This window comes from Diceros bicornis, chromosome 12, assembly GCF_020826845.1.
Source record: "Diceros bicornis minor isolate mBicDic1 chromosome 12, mDicBic1.mat.cur, whole genome shotgun sequence".
Taxonomy (NCBI): Eukaryota; Metazoa; Chordata; class Mammalia; order Perissodactyla; family Rhinocerotidae; genus Diceros; species Diceros bicornis.
The window spans coordinates 4,980,038-4,998,555 of NC_080751.1; the positions used below are offsets into that span (position 1 = coordinate 4,980,038).

General features: G+C 47.3%; 1 protein-coding gene and 2 long non-coding RNA genes across 5 annotated transcripts in view; 1 reads left to right on the plus strand and 2 right to left on the minus strand.

The window, feature by feature from the left end:
- Positions 1-6,021, plus strand: part of LOC131411781 (uncharacterized) — a 36,417-nt gene extending 30,396 nt beyond the window's left edge. Inside the window, exons 2-3 of the long non-coding RNA XR_009221645.1 lie at positions 5,356-5,417; positions 5,824-6,021. This is a non-coding gene — a long non-coding RNA (uncharacterized LOC131411781). The remainder of the gene's footprint in view (positions 1-5,355; positions 5,418-5,823) is intronic.
- A 1,364-nt stretch (positions 6,022-7,385) lies between these two features.
- LOC131411780 (uncharacterized) lies at positions 7,386-15,420 on the minus strand. Of its 3 annotated transcripts, none has more exons than XR_009221644.1 (4): positions 15,296-15,420; positions 14,626-14,807; positions 12,128-12,276; positions 7,386-7,797 (listed from the first exon to the last, which is right to left on the minus strand). It is a non-coding gene; the product is annotated as an uncharacterized LOC131411780 (long non-coding RNA). The 3 variants fall into 3 exon arrangements; XR_009221643.1 differs by having other exon boundaries at positions 14,626-14,793; positions 15,296-15,418; XR_009221642.1 differs by having other exon boundaries at positions 14,626-14,804; positions 15,296-15,418.
- Positions 15,421-16,332: 912 nt separating this feature from the next.
- TMSB10 (thymosin beta 10) lies at positions 16,333-17,377 on the minus strand. The gene is made up of 3 exons (XM_058550813.1): positions 17,276-17,377; positions 16,887-17,001; positions 16,333-16,615 (listed from the first exon to the last, which is right to left on the minus strand). The coding sequence occupies exons 2-3, from the start codon at positions 16,984-16,986 to the stop codon at positions 16,581-16,583; spliced, it is 135 nt and encodes a 44-aa protein (XP_058406796.1). The 5' UTR covers positions 16,987-17,001; positions 17,276-17,377; the 3' UTR covers positions 16,333-16,580.
- Positions 17,378-18,518: the final 1,141 nt, after the last annotated feature.

Here is an 18,518-nt window from a genome sequence, read left to right on the forward strand (position 1 = left end):
TGTGTGTCTCCTAGTGGTGGTCAGCAGTAAAGATGATAAAAAGGACCCACATGTCTGTATTTGGGGCATATACAAGAATTTACCCACTTAAATCAGGCTTGTGTTGAGAGGTGCCCAATACAAGGTGTGAGCGTGGATGGAAAGGCAGCTTTCGAAAGGAGGAAAACAAACCCATAGGAGACCCTGCTGAGGCTTGGAGGCTTCACCGACACCCTCTTTTGGGGGGTCTTTTGAATATCTCCCCTACACTGAATGTTGTATCTCCTTTTACTTATCCTAAACTCCTCTCAAGCTTAAAGGGTAGTTCTTTTGTAAACAAGTTATAGAATGATGAACAAGAATTGTTAGAGTAGAGAGCAGGGATCTACTGGTAGGGAAGCTCCCTGCAAAATAAGGGACCGCCAGAGAGCCCAGACTTAACTCTGAAGTTGAGTCACAACAGGAGGAAGCTTTGTGAGGACTGAGAACAGAGCAGATCAGTCGTGGTCAAGAACTCATAAAGGATCCCCCCACTGGTGGGTTTTGCAGGACTTAGGGACAAGACTGAATCTCAACATTCCTGGGCCCTCTCTGTCCCCCAGCTGTTGAATCAAGAAGGGGACACTAATGAGAACATGGCATCTCATTCCTCCCGGTGACCCTCGTGGCACCTGACCCACAGGAGTCACTCCAATACAAAGGAAGGAAGAGCTGCTCATTAGCTCCTCGAGGAGCACACACCTGGCGTGGGAGACAGTAACAGAGCCGAGACGTGACCCCACACAGCCATGAGTGCAGGACTGGTTTGGCCGAGGCCTGGGAGAACACAGGAGGAGGCATCGGCTACATGGGAACATGGAAGAGATTGCCTTTGAACCTTGCGTCCAAGGATGAGCGGGCTCCGGCCCGGAGGGAGGGAAGGGCATTCAGACAGAGGAATAACATTAAAGGGAGAGGCGTGCCCTGTTTGGGGAACTGGGGGGAGGTCAGTTGCTGCCAGAGAAGAGGGAATGTTTTGAATTTGCTGTTTCTGGTCTGATGTGGCCCTTAGGTACTAAAGTCTCTCTGGATTTTTTCTTCTTTGCTTGTGATCATGGAACAGAGTCAGAGCAAATTATAAAGTGTGTTCCAGTTCTCTGTGTTTCAGAAATGGCCAGCAGATGGCGCTCTGTCCCCCTTCTAAGGTCTCTGGTCTTGGGCACAGTAGCCACCACCTGAGCCCAGGTGTACTTGGAACCTGCCTACGGCTGCCTGCAGGGCAGTGATTTGAGTTCCTTGGTGTCCATCTAACCCTGCATGAGAGAAGTTGGCTTTGCCTCTGAAACACTCAGTGCATTTTGGAGAGGACAGAATCACAGAGAACAGAGACTTGGGAGAGCCAGGAAGAGGCGATCCTTGATATCGGGGCAGCCCAGACAGTGTTGATCAGAAGCAAGGACAAGAAAGCTGACCCTGCAGTGCTCTGCGTCCGGGGCTCCGGTAGGACTCAGGTTTCATTGGGAGCCTGGGCACCCCATGGCATCATATAGTGATGATGACTATGGGGTGCCCACCTCACCCCCTAAATCATCCAGTGAGAAGGAACAGAGGCCGCTGTCACACCCCTCCTACCACTGGCAGGCATGCCTCTGTTTTCTGTCAGTTCCTAGGCATGCTCTCCAGAACCAGCACCCCACGCCCTTACAGGGCCATAAACCCACCTGCTTTAGGGGCTGGGGAGGTGATGCGTGTGGGTGAAGCAGACGCCCTTCCTCCCCTTCCTCGCCTCTCTCGAGATCCAGCTCAGGTGCGGCCCTCTTCTCCATTGGCTTGTGGGTACCTCAAAGGCTGAGACTGCCAGGACCGCCAGACCGCTTAACTCCAGGGGCAATTTCACTTCGGATTCTGTGAGAAGGGTGCCCCGTGGTGTCCTGGGAATTGTGCAACATATATCAACGTATGCCAAGGTGACTTAAGTTACTGGGGTCACTCTGCTCTGTGAACACCTCCACGGCGCGCCACTAGATGGCACTCGTCCAGCCTTCTAAGGGCTCCACATTCACGGCCCCTGGACCTCCTGAGCCCAGTAGAGGCCCTCCTTGAGGTCCGTTTCTACCCTATCCTCCCACACAGCTGATCCGGAGCACCCTTAGCTTCAATTTCTTCCCACATGAATGATGTTGACTCAAGAAATTGTTACCTGGGTCATCAGACCATGATGACTCTTGTGATGCTTAAGCTGTAGAATAACAGCCCAGAGCATCCCACTTCCCTAGACCTGTCCCGGATCCGCTGTGCCTTCCCGGCTTGGGGAGGCCATAGACTAGGCCTGGCATCTGGGTGGGCGAGCCAGACAGCCTCCCAGAGTGAGGAGAGGCTCTGGAAAGACCCCCTCAGCGCCCTCAGCCTGTGGGCGGAAGGGCAGGAGGCAGCTATGGGAGAGCCTGCCACAGCTCTGGCACCTCCAGTGTAGCTGAGCATAAGCCATGGGACAGTTGTGGCTAAAGGACCAGTCACCTGCCTTGTTTCCATCCTCAGTAGGGCCTCTAGAATTTCTAAAAAGGAAGGGCCAGGGGCAGCAATCTGGTTGCAAGAGGGTGTTCTGTGGGGCGGGGATGAGGGAGGCAACTACAGATTTGCGTTGAAGCTTTGTGCCCCTAGTAAGGACACTGCTTCTGCAGCTTAATAAAAATAGCAACATTTTCTAGAGATGCATTTAGTCACATTTACATGAGGATATTATTGTAGGTCTTTATTTTACTCAGGAGGTTGATGAAGATTACAGTGGGGCAAAGCGTCCCTTGGTACAAATCATATCCTGGTGACAGGTGTGTTGGTGAGCTGTGCTGGTGGTAAGCAAACTCTGATTGGCTTTATCATCCCAATGGGCCAGCCCAGGAAGGAATGGCCAGAGTGGGTTTCTGAAGACTAACGGAGGAGAGGTTATGTGAACTGACCTCAAAAGAAGAGAATGGAGAGGAAGTGGCAAGACCTGTTTTTCTAGAGAACTCTGACTAATTTGTCCCCCATCTTATTCAAATCTTACTCAGTTTCCACCAGTAGAATTTAGGTAGTGTTCTGTACATTTCTTGTTAAATTTATTCCTAAACATGTTTTGTTCTGGCTTACTGCTCTTTAACAAATGACTCCAAAATTTAGTGGCTTAAAACAACTATTTTTTTCCATCTCATATGTTCTGTGGATCAGGGAAATTTTTTTATTGTGGTAAAATTTACATAACATACAATTTACCATTTTAACCATTTTTAAGTGCATAATTCATTGGCATTAAATACATTCAAAATGTGTAATCATCACTACTATCTATACCTAAAACTTTTTCATCACCCCCAAGAAAAACTCTGTACACATTAACGAATAACTCTCACTCCTCCCTCCCCCACAGCCCCTTCCTCTAGCCCCTGGTAACCTCCATTCTACTTTCTGTTTCTATGACTTTGCCTGTTTTAGGTACCTCATGTAAGTGGAATCATACAATATTTGTCCTTCAGTGTCTGGTTTGTTTCACTAAGCATAATGTGCTCAAGGTCCATCCATGTTGCAGCGTATATCAAAATTTCATTCCTTTTTAAGGCTGAATATAATTCCATTGTATGTATATACCACATTTTGTTTATCCATTCATCTGTCGTGGACACTGGGGTTGTTTTCAACTTTTGGCTATTGTGAATAATGCTGCTATGATCATGGGTGTGCAAATATCTGTTCAAGTTCTGCTTTTAGTTCTTTTGGATATCTACCGAGGAGTGGAATTGTTGGGTCAGGTAGTAGTTCTATGTTTAACCTTTTGAGAACCAACCCCACCCCCCAACCGCCGTTTTCCACAGTGGCTGCACCCTTTTGCATTCTGTGGGTCAGGACTTTGAACAGATTCATCTGTGCAATTCTGCTCCTTGTGGCGTCAACTGAGGTCACTCCATGGTACTCAGCTAGCAAATGGGATGGTCTAGAAATTCCAAGGTGCCTTCATCACATATCTGGCCCCTTGCTGGGGATGCTGGAAGGCTGGGCTCTACTGGGACTGTGGGGACTGAGGGCTGGAGTGCTAAGTGTGGCCCCTCCAGCATGGCGGCCTCAGGGGATTGGGCTTCTTCCGTGGCATGTGGGTGGGAGCAAGCAGCCCAGGGGCACCAGGCAGGAGCTGCATGACCTAGCCTCAGAAGTCAGCTGAATTCTATTGGTTCCAAGAAAGTCACAAGGCCAGCCAGATTCAAGGGGCAGGGACCTGAACTTTACCTCTTATGGGGGAGTGGCCAGGATACCCTGTGGGATGAGATTTACTGTTGCTGAGAATTTAAAGTCTGCCTGAGTTTATTGGAAATATAATCTACTAGGTTTTTTACTTTATGAATGGCATCCTTTTTTTCTTTATATTTCTAACTGATTATTGCTGCCATTGATTTATGTCTGTGATTAAAATAATCTAACAAAACTCTCAATAATTTATTTGCTGAATCTTAATTTAGATAGATTATTATATTGTCTGTAATAATGACATTTTTCTCTTTTCCTTCAGTAATAATGCCACTCATTTTTTTTTTCTTGCCATATGGTGATAGTTAGGACTTCCAGAACAATGTTCAATTGCAGCGGGGCTAATTCACAACCTTATCTCTTTCCTGATTTTAATGGGAATTACTCTAATGTTTCACCATTAAATAATATTTTGGCTATTACTATCAACCAGATATTTTAATGTACTATTAAGAACAAATTCATCGGGGCCAGCCCAGTGGCCTAGTGGTTAGGTTCGCGTGGTCGGCTTTGGTGGCCCAGGGTTTGTAGGTTCGGATCCTGGGTGTGGATGTACTCACCACTCATCAAGCCATGCTGAGGTGGTGTCCCACACAGAAGAACTAGAAGGACCTACAACTAGGATATACAACTATGTACTGGGGCTTTGGGGAGAAAAAAGAAAAAAAAAGAGAAAGATTGGCAACAGATGTTAGCTCAGGGCCACTCTTCCTCAAAAAAAAAAGACCGAATCCATCTATTATCAGTTTGCCAAGAACTTTTAAAAATCAGATATAGCTGTTGAAATTCATAAAAAACAAACTTTTGGGCTCATATCAAGATAAACGTATGTATTTTTTCCTTTTACCAATTAATGTGCTGAATTATGACAGTAGATTTCCTGATATGAAATATCCTTGCATTCTTGTAATAAACTTTAATTAGCAGCATTGTAGTAGTATTATTTTAATACACTTCCTGATTAAATTTGCTAGTATTTTGTTTAGAATTTTGCAACAATATTCACAGTAGATTTTGTTTTCAGGATCATTTTATCGCTTTGTAAAATGTGTCGGTAGGCATATGTCTTCTTCTTGCTACTGAAACACATTTTGAGGTACTGAAGTCACTGCTTTCTTGCAGCTTTGAAAGAAATCATCTGTGAAACCATCTGGGCCTGGCGCTCTTCTAAGCGGTAACAATGTGTGAGTGTGTGCGCGTGTGTGTGTGATGTTATTCAGTGCATAAACGTTTATGGATGTTTTTAAAATAGTGGACTGCCAATATTAAATAGCACTCTTTAATCACGTACTGTTTTCTGGCTTGAATTTCATTTTGTTTAATATTAACACCCTAATCTTACCTTTCTGAAAACTATTGCAATTGTACCTCTCCTGAAAAAATATGACTAAAGATAGTTTTGACCCAGTCTGAGAGTCTTTTACAAATATTTTTAAAACTAATTTATATTTATGATAAAAAAAATCTCTCTAGTCTTATTTCTCTCATCTTGAATTATGCTTTCTTTTTAAAAAACTGCTTCCTCGTTTAGTCCTTTGTTTATCATCTTTTCTTAAATGAGTTGCCTTTTCTTTGTTTTTTGTGTTACAGAGAATTGACCTCAGTTGCATATAACAGAAGACACCCTAACACCCTGTGACTTAAATATCATGGAAGCGTTTTCGTCTCCCCCATAAAGAAGTCTGGAACTAGGTAACCCAGGCCTGATATTTTGGCTTTGAGGTCCCCGGGTTCGGAACCGAGGCTCCTCCCAGCTTTCTGTTTTACCATCCAGCATGTAGTTTCTATCCTTGGGATCATTTTCTGCCCCTGGGGGTGGGGGTGGGGTTGGTGGGAGCTGAACTTCTGCATTCTGTGTTCCCTGCTGCAGGCCAGACCTGGGATGGCATGGACTGGTGCCTGGATCCAGCGAGACATGCCTGCTGGAATCTGGGTGCCTGTGAGGATGAAGTGGAAAATCAACCTCAAACACTGTGATGGGTAATTTTGTCTGTCAACTTGGCTAGACTATGGTGCGCATTTCTTTGATCAAACACGTCTAGATGTTGCTGTGGAGGTATTTTGTATTTTGTAGATGTGATTAACATTTTCAATCAGTTGATTTGAAGTAAAGGAGATTATCCTCCATAATATGGGTGGGCCTCATCCATCTGTTGAAGGCCTCATGAGCAAAAATTGAGGTTTCCTGGAGGGAAGGAATTTTGCCTTAAGACCGTAACATGGAAGGACTGGCTGAGTTCCCAGCCTGCTGGCCTGCTCTATGGATTTTGGACTGTCAGTCCCCACAATCACATGAGCTTATTCCTTACAAATCTCTCTCTGTATATGCAGACACACACACACACCCACCCACACACATACACACACACCTACATCTATGTATGTATGTACATGGGTGACGTGTGTGTGTGTGTGTGTCTGTCTGTCTTTAATCTCAGGACCCTTGCCCCAGCCCTGGTTTTTGGCAGGGACATCGGGAATAGGGCCGTGATGACAAAGAAGTTAGGTCTTCTCCACCACTTCAAGTCTGCCTACTCCAGGGTCGGACTCAGAGTGGTCCACGTAGTCCCCAGGGGTTAACAGGTTAATATGGGACCTGTGTACACCAGTTTAGCACATGACTGTGGTGGACACTGACAGGTTTGGGTGCTTAATATCCATTTACCTTGTTCTTAACAGCAGTTTCCAATTTTCATTCAGGAATCTACTCCTCCAGTTGATGTCCCTGTGATTCTAATAAAGCTGACCCACCCCCCAACACCAGAGGTAGCATATGACCTAGTCCTAGGTTTAAACCAAGCTCTGTCTTCCCTTGTCGTGGCCAGTGTGACTGGGTCAGGGATGGGCACCCGACCTAATTCAGGCCAGTGAAAGTTAGGTCCAGGGTTTTTGTTTGAACTGGGTGAAGAGAAGTCTTCTCTTCTCTGCTGTTCTTACACCTGGGAGGATTGTAGTCTTTGAGCTGCAGCAGCTGTATTGTCACCATGAGGGGGGGAAGGTCAGCCTGAGAATGAAGAAGCAGAGTTGAGAGATGGAGAGAGAGAAACCAGGTCCCTGTGACATCACTTGACTACCTCCGTCAGCCACACCTGAAGCAGAATCTGCTCCCTGGGTTGCTCATTTACACGAGAAATAAATCCTTTTTGCTTAAGCCAGGTTGGATAGGATTTTTTTTTTAATCAAAAACTGAAGAATCCTCATGATATGATTATGTACTCTACCAATTTTTTTCTTAAGAACAAGCCAGATCAAATAACCTGGCATCTGGGTAGCAGGAAACAAAATAAGGGACAGTTTGGCAGGAGTTAACATTTGGGGAAAAAAACTGTCTCAAAGAGTAGGTTCTTTTTAGCCACAAATGCCTCCGATGAAGGTCTTGGGGCTGCGTTGATGCATGAGTGAGTTTTTCTCAGCAGAATTGCCTTCCTAGAGAAGAGGATTTCTCCACAATATAGAAAAATTCTTAGCTATAGTTTGAGTGCTTGATAACCTTAAATAGCATTCCTGGGTCCAACGGTTTTCATCTTCTAACCAATAGCCAAGTCCTTCTGGTCTTGTTGACTTCTATAAAACACATTAATTTAACATTACAGAGATAGACATGAATGCCACAGAAATTCAGAATAAATGCTGACTAACACCAGGGCTGAGCCAACAGGGCCATCACTCAGTCTTAAGGGCTCAGTTTGCTGAATTTCACTGGGCAGGTAAAAAATAAGCTTAGTGCCTGTCTAGTTTTAGATCAGAATACAGAATTCCCTGATTCCATAGTTTGTCATTAATCTAGGTTACCTGTTCATCTTACCTGTGAGAGAGTGAAGTCCTGGAGAATCCATTTTGTTTATCCTGAGCAACTACCTGGCCTAGGACCCAGTACTTAACAGATGCTTAATAAATTGTGGTTGAATAAACGGAGAAAGCAATGGACCAATGAATAACTATGGCTTCTCCACTTTGGCTGCTCCTAACCAGCTTGTTGATTCTGGCCAGCCCAGCTGCTTTTCTCCTCCCATGTGCTTCCACCCAGACCCCCGCTAGTGTTAGCTTCCAGGGTTTTGCCTGGTGCAGGTTCTACGACACTGTGATCTTGCAAGTTCACCCTGCCCTTCCCTGGGCTCAGTGCCAGAGACACCCACTTTATCACGGCCTCGTCTTATTGTCTCTCTGTACAGTGTGTTTGCCATAAAATTAATTTATGATACTTATTTAGGGACTGTGAAATCTCTCTCCAAAGCAGTACTGTGTCTCCCAGTGTACTTTCTGAGAAATGCCCTGGTTATCGGGTGCTTTGGTCTTTCCCTCTGGACTTTGAAGCACAGGAATGAAGTCATGTAGACAAGCAAAAGTTTCTGTTTGTCTGTCAGATTACACCTTCTGTAATTGCCCACCTAATCTGAAGTCCTGCTAATTCTCCCTCTGCAAAGTCTTTTGTATCTTCCCTGATTTCCTATCCCTACAGCAAGTAGTGTGCTGGATCCAATTGGAACTAGTTTGCAAAGATTCAATTATTAAAATTTTCAGAAAACAGGCAAGCTGGTTGTTAAACTGTTGGCAGCCTGAAACTGGCAATATTTACACCACAGAAATTGGCAAATGCTACACATTAGCTCCTACCCACCTCTACCCTGAACTGAGAGCTGGTTTTTAAACATTTACCAGCATACCGCTATGTACAGTATTTCCCTAATTTAAGTCCCCATTGCCTCTTGCCCAGGCTGTTACAATATCCTACTAACCAGTATCTCTGCACCCAGACTCTTCCCGTTCCAGCTGGTCACTGTAGAATAATTTTAACTACAAGTAACAGAAAACCCAACTACAGATTTCTTAAATATAAGAAAAATGTATCATTTTACATAATAAAAATTACCAAGATAAAGCACTTTTGGGAAAACTCAGCAGCTTGAGAGCTCATTGAGTTCCCGGATTCTTTTCATTTTTCAATTTTGCCACTCTCAGCATATTGGCATTTCCCTTCATGCCTCTAAGATGACTGTCATGGTTCAAGTATCACATCCTCACACAAGACATGTGCACCTTTCCTTCTGTCCTCTTAAAGAGGACATACAATCTTCCCAGAAGAGCCCCAGCAGCCTTCCTCTTTCGAGTCTCCTCGGCCTGAACTGCAACCCACGCTTATTCTGTTTTTGCTGAGGAAGACTGTCCCTGAGCAAACATCTGTGCCCACCTTCCTCTATTTTGTATGTGGGACGCCTCCACAGCATGGCTTGACAAGTGGTGCGCAGGTCTGCACCCAGGATCCAAAGTCATGAACCCCGGGCCTCTGGAGCAGAGTGCACAAACTTAACCACTACGCCCCCGGGTCAGCCCTCACAGTTATTCTTCAGTCACTCACTGTCAGGGTAATTGGTTGGCTGGTTCATGATTGGTTCAGACCACTGGTTCCCAACCTTTCAGAACCAACATCTCCTTTTGCATCAAATATTTTGTAACACTTCTCTTTCCTGAAATGGAAATCAAAGATAATATAACCTACCCACACACATACTTGAAAAACATAAATCAGTACAAGCCCTAACTGGACCAGAAAGGTGAAATAAAAAAAGATAATTTACAAAAAATTTTGTGTGTGTGCATTTCAATATATGTGGTAAATTGTATTATGACTTCCAATTATTTCCTGCCCTCCCTATAACAGAATTACACCTCCCAGCCTGTTGGCATGTAACCTGCAGTGCCTCAGCTCCTGATGTCAGGCTTGCTTTATGATTTGCTTTGGCTAATGTAACGTGAATGGATGTGCCACATCTGAGAAGAGTTTGAAAAGCCAGTGCATGGCTCTGCCAATCCTCTTTCCTTCTGTCGTAATAACAGCATGTCCTAGACAGTGGCTACTTCTTTAGCCTGGCTTTCAGAATGAAAAAGACATGTGGAACAAGAGCAGAGCTTCAACTGATGTATAATACGAACAAAAAATATGTTTTTTCTGCTTGTAAGTCATTGAGATTTTGGGGGTTGTTTCTTACTGCAGCATCACTTATCAAAAGCTGACTGATACAACATGGCACAACAATATTCTGCACATAAAGAAGCAGTCCGTACTTTGAGTATATTCGCACCTATACCTAGCATTACTATAAATCCAGCAGCTTCAGATAAACACTGAAACAATTGTGTTGTATCAACAATTCAAAAACCAAGAGAGATATTGCTATCAGTGCCATGATTTTCTGCAATGGTGATAGACTCTTAGTAAAGCTTGGAGTTAAAAAAAATAGGCATCCCTCAATTTGCATGGTAGTTGCATTCCTGGAAAACACAATGTATAATAAAATGTGCAATGAATAAAATGTGCAAAATTAGTTGTTGCTATACCCACATAATTATAAAGAAATATTTCATCCACATGAATGTCTAGTGGTTTGTTCACAAATCATGGGTCCATTTACATAAAGTTCAAAAACAGGCAAAATGTATACATGCTGCTAGAAGTTAGGACAGGTGTATGACTGGAAGGAGGCACGAGGGTGTGTTCGGTTTGTGAAGATCTATCGAGCTGTACACTTATGATCTGTGCCTTTTTCTATATGTATGTTACACTGCAACAAAGAGTCTTTAAAAAAAAGTCATGCAGGGCATGGGACAAATCTTTGATGTGTGGTATTGCCCTATGCATTGCAGGATGTCAAACATTCCTGATTCCTGTCCATGATCTGTCAGTGGTGTCCCCTAATCATTATGACAACCAAACTGAAACAAAATATCTCACAAATTTCTATAATGCTGGATCCCTGGGTGCCTTAGGTTTATACTAATCAAGCCTCACTCCTGGGGCTGGGGCCCTTGAAACTCATCAACTGCTTCATATCTAAATAAAATTGGGCTTCTATTAGTCATGAAGAAGGCAGGATAGAGGAGGATGAGGAGTGTGGGGTGATGGTGGTGATGATAGTAGTAGGGTAAATAACCATCATGTCTGCCACAACATCCTCTACAAGCTATTGAATACATCTCAGATCACTTTGCCCCAACCTCCAAAATCTGCAGTGGCTCTCCACTGTCTACAGGATAAAAAACTCAACTTACCTTCCTAGGCTAATTTGGAGGCTTCTTCTGTTTTCACTGAACAATTGCTCTTTCCCTTTGCTGAACATGTTAATGGTATCATTCTGCATTCCTCTTTCTTCTGTTAAGAAAGCCCTGCCCCCATTCTCACTCTGGGTCTTCATTCAAATGCTTTTTTTCCCCATAAAGCAGCCTTCTGTCCAAATCAACCACTCCTTTGTATACCTAGCTTCCCAGAGTGCTTTGTTTAGATCTCTCTTTAGCATTTACTTGATTCTGCCTTTTGTATAGTTAGTTGGCTCATATCTTGTATAGCTTCCAATACCTAGCACTATGACAGGCACTCACCGGGTGCTCAAAAAATGCAGGCTGAATTAAACTGAATGAGAACACAGCCTCTGAATTTCACAGAAATCAGCAATCCAATATCTAAAATCTTTTAACTGGTTGAGACTCACAGGTGCCATCTGGGTAATATCTAGCTTTCCATCAATAGCCTCAATTGTGAATTAACTGTACTTCCACTCATTGTAATAGGATTGCATACTGAACTGGGCTGCAGGAGGAAAATGAAGATGTTTGGCTTCCCTGGACTATGTTAACTCCCGTGTGCCCATCATACTTGGGCCCTGTCAATGTACAACAGAACCAACGACAAGACAGTGAGGGGCCTGGCAGCAGCTTGGCTGTAGCACAGCCGAGATGGAACAGGCGAGGCCAGGTCATATTTCAGTTACAATTCAATACGTGTTTACCTAGTGTCTATTATGTGCTGGCTACTGCATAATTAATTAATAAAATTATTAATTAATATCAATTAATAAAAATCTTTCTCCATTCGGTCTAACCGAGAAGGTGATGTACATACCTGATGTCCATATCTGATGTCCAGGTACTGGTAGGGAGGTGCAGAGAGGAGTTGAGAGGAGAGAGACATCATCGTTGGCTGGGAAATCCAGGAGGGCTGATCGGAGAAGGTGGTGATTGGTAGGGCCTTGTAGGATGCCTAATATTTGACTAATTAGAAAATAGATGGAGGGTCATTCAAAGTGGGGAAAACATTCAAAGACAGAGAAGAAGGAAGGAGAGGGCCAGGGAAACTTCATGGTTTTCTATTGCCCTTTGAAACCAGATATGGGCTCTGCTGATACAATCTTCAGCAATTTCCTCTGAGTTAATAGTATGTGCCTTAAAAACTGGATCCTTAGCTCTTCATAGGGTTAAAAAAACTTATTATTTAAGTAAAACATACACAGTGACGTGCATATGAGTGCTAATCATAAGTGTACAACTTGATGATTTTTTACACATGTACACACCCACGTAACTACCACTCTGATCAAGGTATACAACATTTCCACCACCCCAGAAGGTTTTGCTGACTTTTATCATCAAAAATTATTTTTGCCTTTTCTAGAACGTCATCTAGATGGAAACATACAATATTAGATATCAGTACTTGGTTCCTTTTTATTGTTGAGTAACTCAACGATTGAGTAACTTTGTGAATATATGAAATCTGTCTATCCATTCTGTTGATGGACATTTGGGTTGTTTTCTCCTTGGCTAGTATGAATAAAGCTGCCAGGAATGTTCTTGAGCATGTCCTTCGGTGGACACATGCACTCGTTTCTCTGGGAGATGTAACTAGGCATGGTGTTGTTGGGTCACAGGGGTGCGTATGTTCAGCTTTCGTAGATGCACACTGTCAAGCTGGACTTGCGATTGGTGTCTGAAGTGGGGAGAGGGGGCAGTCCGTGGAACTGAGCCCTTAACTTGTGGGATCTGATGCTAACTCCAGGTAGAGAGAGTCAGAATTGAATTGAATTGTAGGACACCCAGCTGGTGTCCAGAGAATCAGAGAATTGTTTGGTGTGGAAAACCCACACGTTTGGGGACCCAAAGTAGAGTATTCTGTGAGTAGGGTGTTGTAGTAAAGGAGAAACAGAAGAGTTTTTCCTTTACATCTGGTGTGAGTAGCGGAGTAGAGTAGAGAGGAGAAACACAGGAGTGTTTTCCTACTCGAGGGAGATGACAGAAGGTGGGAGAAGCCATGGGGACTGAAGCCCCTAATATTGTCTGAGGAGAGGAGGTGTTTGCCTGAGGGTGAGAGAAGAAGGGTGGGAGAGCCATCGTGGGGATTGCGAAGTGCTGGGAACAGAGGTCGGGTCCTCCTTCTAATCTAGACCGGGTGCTCCCTGAGGAGTCTTCTGTCTGTTTTCCCAGCACCTTGAGCGGCACGGGCGACATAGCAGGAATAGGAGGTGGAGCGCAGGGAGGGGGATCTCTTGCAGTTCTGAGCCCCCTGGTGCACCCTAAGAAAGACAGTGAAAAGTCCCAAGCCCTGAGCTCTATTCCTAACCCGGAGGTCTAACTGTTAAAGTATCTTAGGACTGAAATAAGAAAATGAAACTGGAAAGTCAGATATGCTTAAAAGAAACATTACATCTTTATTTCAGACTGATAGCTGGTTCCTGAATTCTTAGCTAGAAGGAAAAGGGCATAAATCAGTAATTCAGTATAATTCTTCTCAAGGGTGTCAGTATTCCCAGGTGGCAAGGAATAGAAATGGTGGGATAAGCAGGGGAGGAGGGAGGAGAAGAGTGGGCCTGGGGTGACACTCCAACTCAGAGTGTGGATGCTGTCTCCACTGTGATGCCCGTGTGATCCCTGGGGATCAGTCATGGGGAGAAAGGCGGGGCTGAGGAAGGCCTTTTGGGCCTGTCTTCTGGGGGTTTTAATGTTCAGCTGTGAGATGTCTGGGTGTGCCCACCTTCGTGCAGCTTGGGAGCTGCGATGGGTTGGGGAAGGCCAGCTTTACCTTATAAACCGATGTGGTGTGATAAGATTTCTGAACTAAAAACTCACTCCCCTCCCCCATCCTTGTCTCCTTTTCCCACCGTGCCCTGGACCCGCTCGTTCAGCTCACTGTCTTAGAGTAGAAATGCAAAAGTGCCCTTAAGTCTCCTCTCAACTTTTGTCTTCCTAAATTCTTAGGAGGAGCAAGGGTCTCATCAGCACCCCACAACCTCGGAGTAGAAAGGAAACCTGGGGAGGGGGTCAGAAAGTCATGGGAATCTTCTGAGGGTAAGGGGGTCCCAGGCAACGGGACTCTGGAGCTGGGGACCAGGAGTCTGTGGGTTCTGAGGGAAGAGGGCCTGAGATTTGCTTCCCAGATGGAGCCCCAGAAAGGAGCCTGGGTCCAGGAGAGGCCTTAGGTGTGGCGTCCTGACAGGACACTTCGTGCCCGGGAGGGGTTCCTATGGAGTGCCCTGGGGTAGGGGAAGGAGGAAGCCCTCACAGCCAGCCTTGCAAAGGTTTCAAGTACTTCAAGATCTGCCTCCTCCCTCTCCTGCCCTCTCTCACCTCATCTCCCTCCTCCTCGCTCGCTCCACTCCAGCTTTTTGTTCTTCCTCAGAGACTCCAGCAGTCTTATCTCGAGGCCCTTGTACTTGCAGTTTCCTCCAGGTATCCTTTGTTCTCTTCCTCACATCCTTTAGGTCTTTGCTCCAAGGCTGTCCCTCCTTGACCGTCCTGTTGAGAACCTGCTGAGAACAGTGGCATTCCAATCCCTCTCCCATCCCCAGCACTTATCCCCCTACCCAGCTTAATTTTTCTCCAAAGCCTTTCTCACCAACAGATACTGTGTTACTGTTTGCAGGGAGTAGTGATTGCTTGTTTCCTGTTCCTTAACCTCCCAACAACAGACCTCAACATGAGCAATTATAAATATGCTTGAACATACATAGTGAACACTCATGAAACGTTGGACACAACAGATGCCCCAAACATTGGGTTACAGGATCCCCCAAAGCACACCCTTGGCCCCTAATTCTGGCTCCGCTACTCAGTGGGTGACTTGAGCAAATCGCTAGTCTCTTGAAACTTTAGTTTCCTCATCTGTAAAATGGGATAATAATTATCCTGCCTTAATAGAGTTTCTGAGAATTAAAGCTCCTAGCACAATGCCTGGCCCACAGCAGACACTCAGTAAACGTGTTTCCCTACCTTATTTCTCCTCCCCAGGTCCACTTACCCTCCACAGCACAGGTCAGTCAAGTCACTCCTTTACGTACAAGCAGTGGCTCCTCCAGCCTTGGTGTCCCTATCTGTGGTCTGCTCTGCCTGTCTCACTCCTGGATTTTAAGTTCTCATGGACAGGGACCACACCTCATTCCAATTGCCTGCCCTCACCCAGTACCCAGCCCCTTACCTAGTCAGGCAAAAATGTGGGACAAATCATTAAGCAATGTGTCTTCTCTCCTTGTAAGAAAACTTCACTCCTGGAATCACAAGCCCGTTTCTTCTGCTTCCGAATGCCCTGCAGCCCCAGGCACCACCCTCCGCTAGGCCCCTCCGGGCTGGTCCACCCACTCCCTGTGAGTCCTGAGGGTGTGACCCAGTGGGGCTGACGCCAGCCCTTCCCACCCTTCCTGCTGATCACAGCACGGGAGGCTGCTCAGCCCAGCGCTCCCTCTAACGGCTAACGCTTTTGTGGAAGGTTCTGAGCTAAGGGTAAAGACAAAAAGCGAGACTGTCCCCCACAGCTCCTCTAGCTCAGATATTCCTGCTCGGTTCCCCGGATCTCGCCATTGTTTCTATTCCAATGCCTCCTCTTTAAGCTCCAAGAGAAAGCTTCTTAGAGACTTGTGTCCTCTCCAATTTCCAACATTCCAGATCTAGTCTTTCCCCCATTCTGCTCAGACTTTCAATCACTGTTCTCTCCGGGTGTGAATCAGAGCTATGAGGAGGCCGGAGGGAAACCGTGGGACTGTAAAAGCTTATCAAAAACAAATCCTGCTCTTCCGAAAAAGCGTTTTTCAAAACACCTTCCAGGAGCGAAAAGTGGGGTTAAATTTTACATGGCTTGCATCATAAGCGAGAGCTAAGCAGCTAATAACGCACGAAATGTTACGGAGAAGCAGATAAAGTCAAAATTAAAAATCCCTCCACACCAGCCCACTCTGCGACCCCCTCCCCCGCTCTGCGGCAGGAACTCCGACTCCCGCGCGCGGGGCTTTGCTGCAGCGGCACTGCCCACGCATACTCAACGAAGAGACTCAGACCACGCCAGCCATGCCACGAGGTGTGTTTTATTTTCATTAATCATACAAATAATTTTCTATAATATCCCAGGGCAAACCGGAGAATTTGGCAGTCCGATTGGGGGGGTCCCTAGAGACCCACAGGCCGGTGGCATCGGCACGGCGTGCCCGGGTTCACAGTGCAGCTTGTCGCTCGTGTCCATCTTGCAGGTGGCTCTCCCTCCTCATCACGACCAGGGTCTCGAAAATGACGGGGTTGGGGAATCCTCCAGGTTCTTAGGAAATATCACTCCGCTTCTCCTGCTCAATGGCTGTGGAGAACAGGAAGCGGGCGCTGGGGGATGAGGACATCTTGCAAACCCCCAACCGAGGCGCTCACAAACCTGGTGTGGGCGAGGCACCCACGAGGTCTGGCGATTAAGGAAGAGACTTGGGGCTGGGCGCTTTGTGTAACAGACAGGGGGGTTGTGGCCACCCAGGTCGGGGGCATACGCCGGGTGGGGGTGGGGGCTGGGCCCGCGGAAGGGCGGGGTGGGGGGCTGAGCCGGGGGCCCGCGGAGCGCGAGGCGGGGGCGCACTCACTCTCTTTGGTCGGCAGGGTATTCTTCTCCTGCGTCTCCGTTTTCTTCAGCTTGGCCTTATCGAAGCTGGCGATTTCCCCCATGTCCGGCTTGTCTGCCATTTTCTTAAAACAATCCTGGTGGGCAAACCAAGGCGGTTGGCCTGGGGCGGGGGCCAGCGCCCCCCTCCGCCGACGCCTCTCGACGTGGCACTCCAGCCGGGGCGTTCCCGGCAGCCCCACAGCCGGGGACCTGGGCGCGTCCCGCACCCCCCTCCGCAGCCCCAGGGCGTGGTCGGCCCGCCCGGCGTCCCGTCGGGGAAGGCCGCCTGTTGCGGCTGCAGCGCGCCGGCCGGGGGCTCCCGCTCCGATCCCAACCCCAGTGGGGCCCCCACCCCAGCGCAGGGCTCACCGAGGTGTCTCGCTCCGGGCCCGGGACTCTAATGCTCCCACTCGCGTTGCTGCAGCAAGAGACAAAAGAGCGGCGCCCGCCCCGCGCCTTATATACTCTGCGCCCCGCCCCGCCCCTCGCCCGCCGCAGCGGGGGCGGCGCCGGCAGCCGGGGGGCGGGGGCAGCGCGGGCGGCTCGCTTCCCCGCCGCGCCCTCCGCCCCGCCGCCCGCCGGCTTGGGCGCGGCTCTTCCCGCGCCCGGGGCCCGTGCGCCCGGCGGCCCCAGCTTGCCGTTCGCCAGGCGTGGAGGCTGCAGACGCCGCCAGGGTGGGCGCCAGGCCCTCGATTTTCTTTTGGTTCTGCCCTCCCCTCTCCGGGAATCTGCTGCTCACCCGCAGAATGGGCGTGGGGGGCCGGCGGGGGAGGGTTGTATGGTTGTGTGTGTATATGTGTGTGTAGTGTGTAGTTGTGGGTGTGCATGATGTGCGGTCATGCAAGCGCGCTCTGCAGCAAACCCTGCTCGCAGGAGACGCCCCCCCCAGCCTTGTGCAGTGCCCAAGTCTCTGCCATGCCCCATCAGACCCCTGCCCCCTCCTTTTCCTCTCCTCGGGGAGGCTGAGCCCTTGCGTGGTTTCGCAGTAAAAGAATCCGAGTCTAGGTTCCAAGAGATGAAGAGATGGTGGGGGCGGGGGACGACGACGACACAGGTTTCCACTGCCCTTTGCTCAGATTGGGGGCCAGTTGCTCTCTTGTCGTCGTCTCCCTTCCCTGAGCTGAGCGGCTCCTGCAGGACTCGTGGCGGGGGCTCCTTAAATGCTTGTTACAAGGCTTGTCTGAAGGGCGGTAGTGGGAGCAGGCGGTCCCGAGAGGGCTCGCGGCGTTCTTTCTCTCACAGGGCTCCTGGGAACACTGTCAGAGGGTGCCTTATCCTCCTTGAAGTTAACCTTGAAGATATCCCTACAAACATTCTAGTTTTCTTTGTTAACCCATTATAGGAGTGGTATACTGCAATTGTTCAAATCTTTCTTAGAAAAGTTGTATTTTCAACCTGTGCAAACCTTTAGATAAGTTCCATAAATTAACAACCCAGGGGCTGAAGCTGGTCATTGTTTTGTTTGTCCAGAACTTTCCTTTTTCAAGCGTCAAGGAGTGTTAGCAAGCTCTGTTAAAGGGGGATTTGGTGTCCAGTCCCTTCCTGATTTTATCTGCTTTTCTCCCATTCCCTCATTGTGTTTGGAACAGAAGGAAAAAAGCTTAGGCTTATG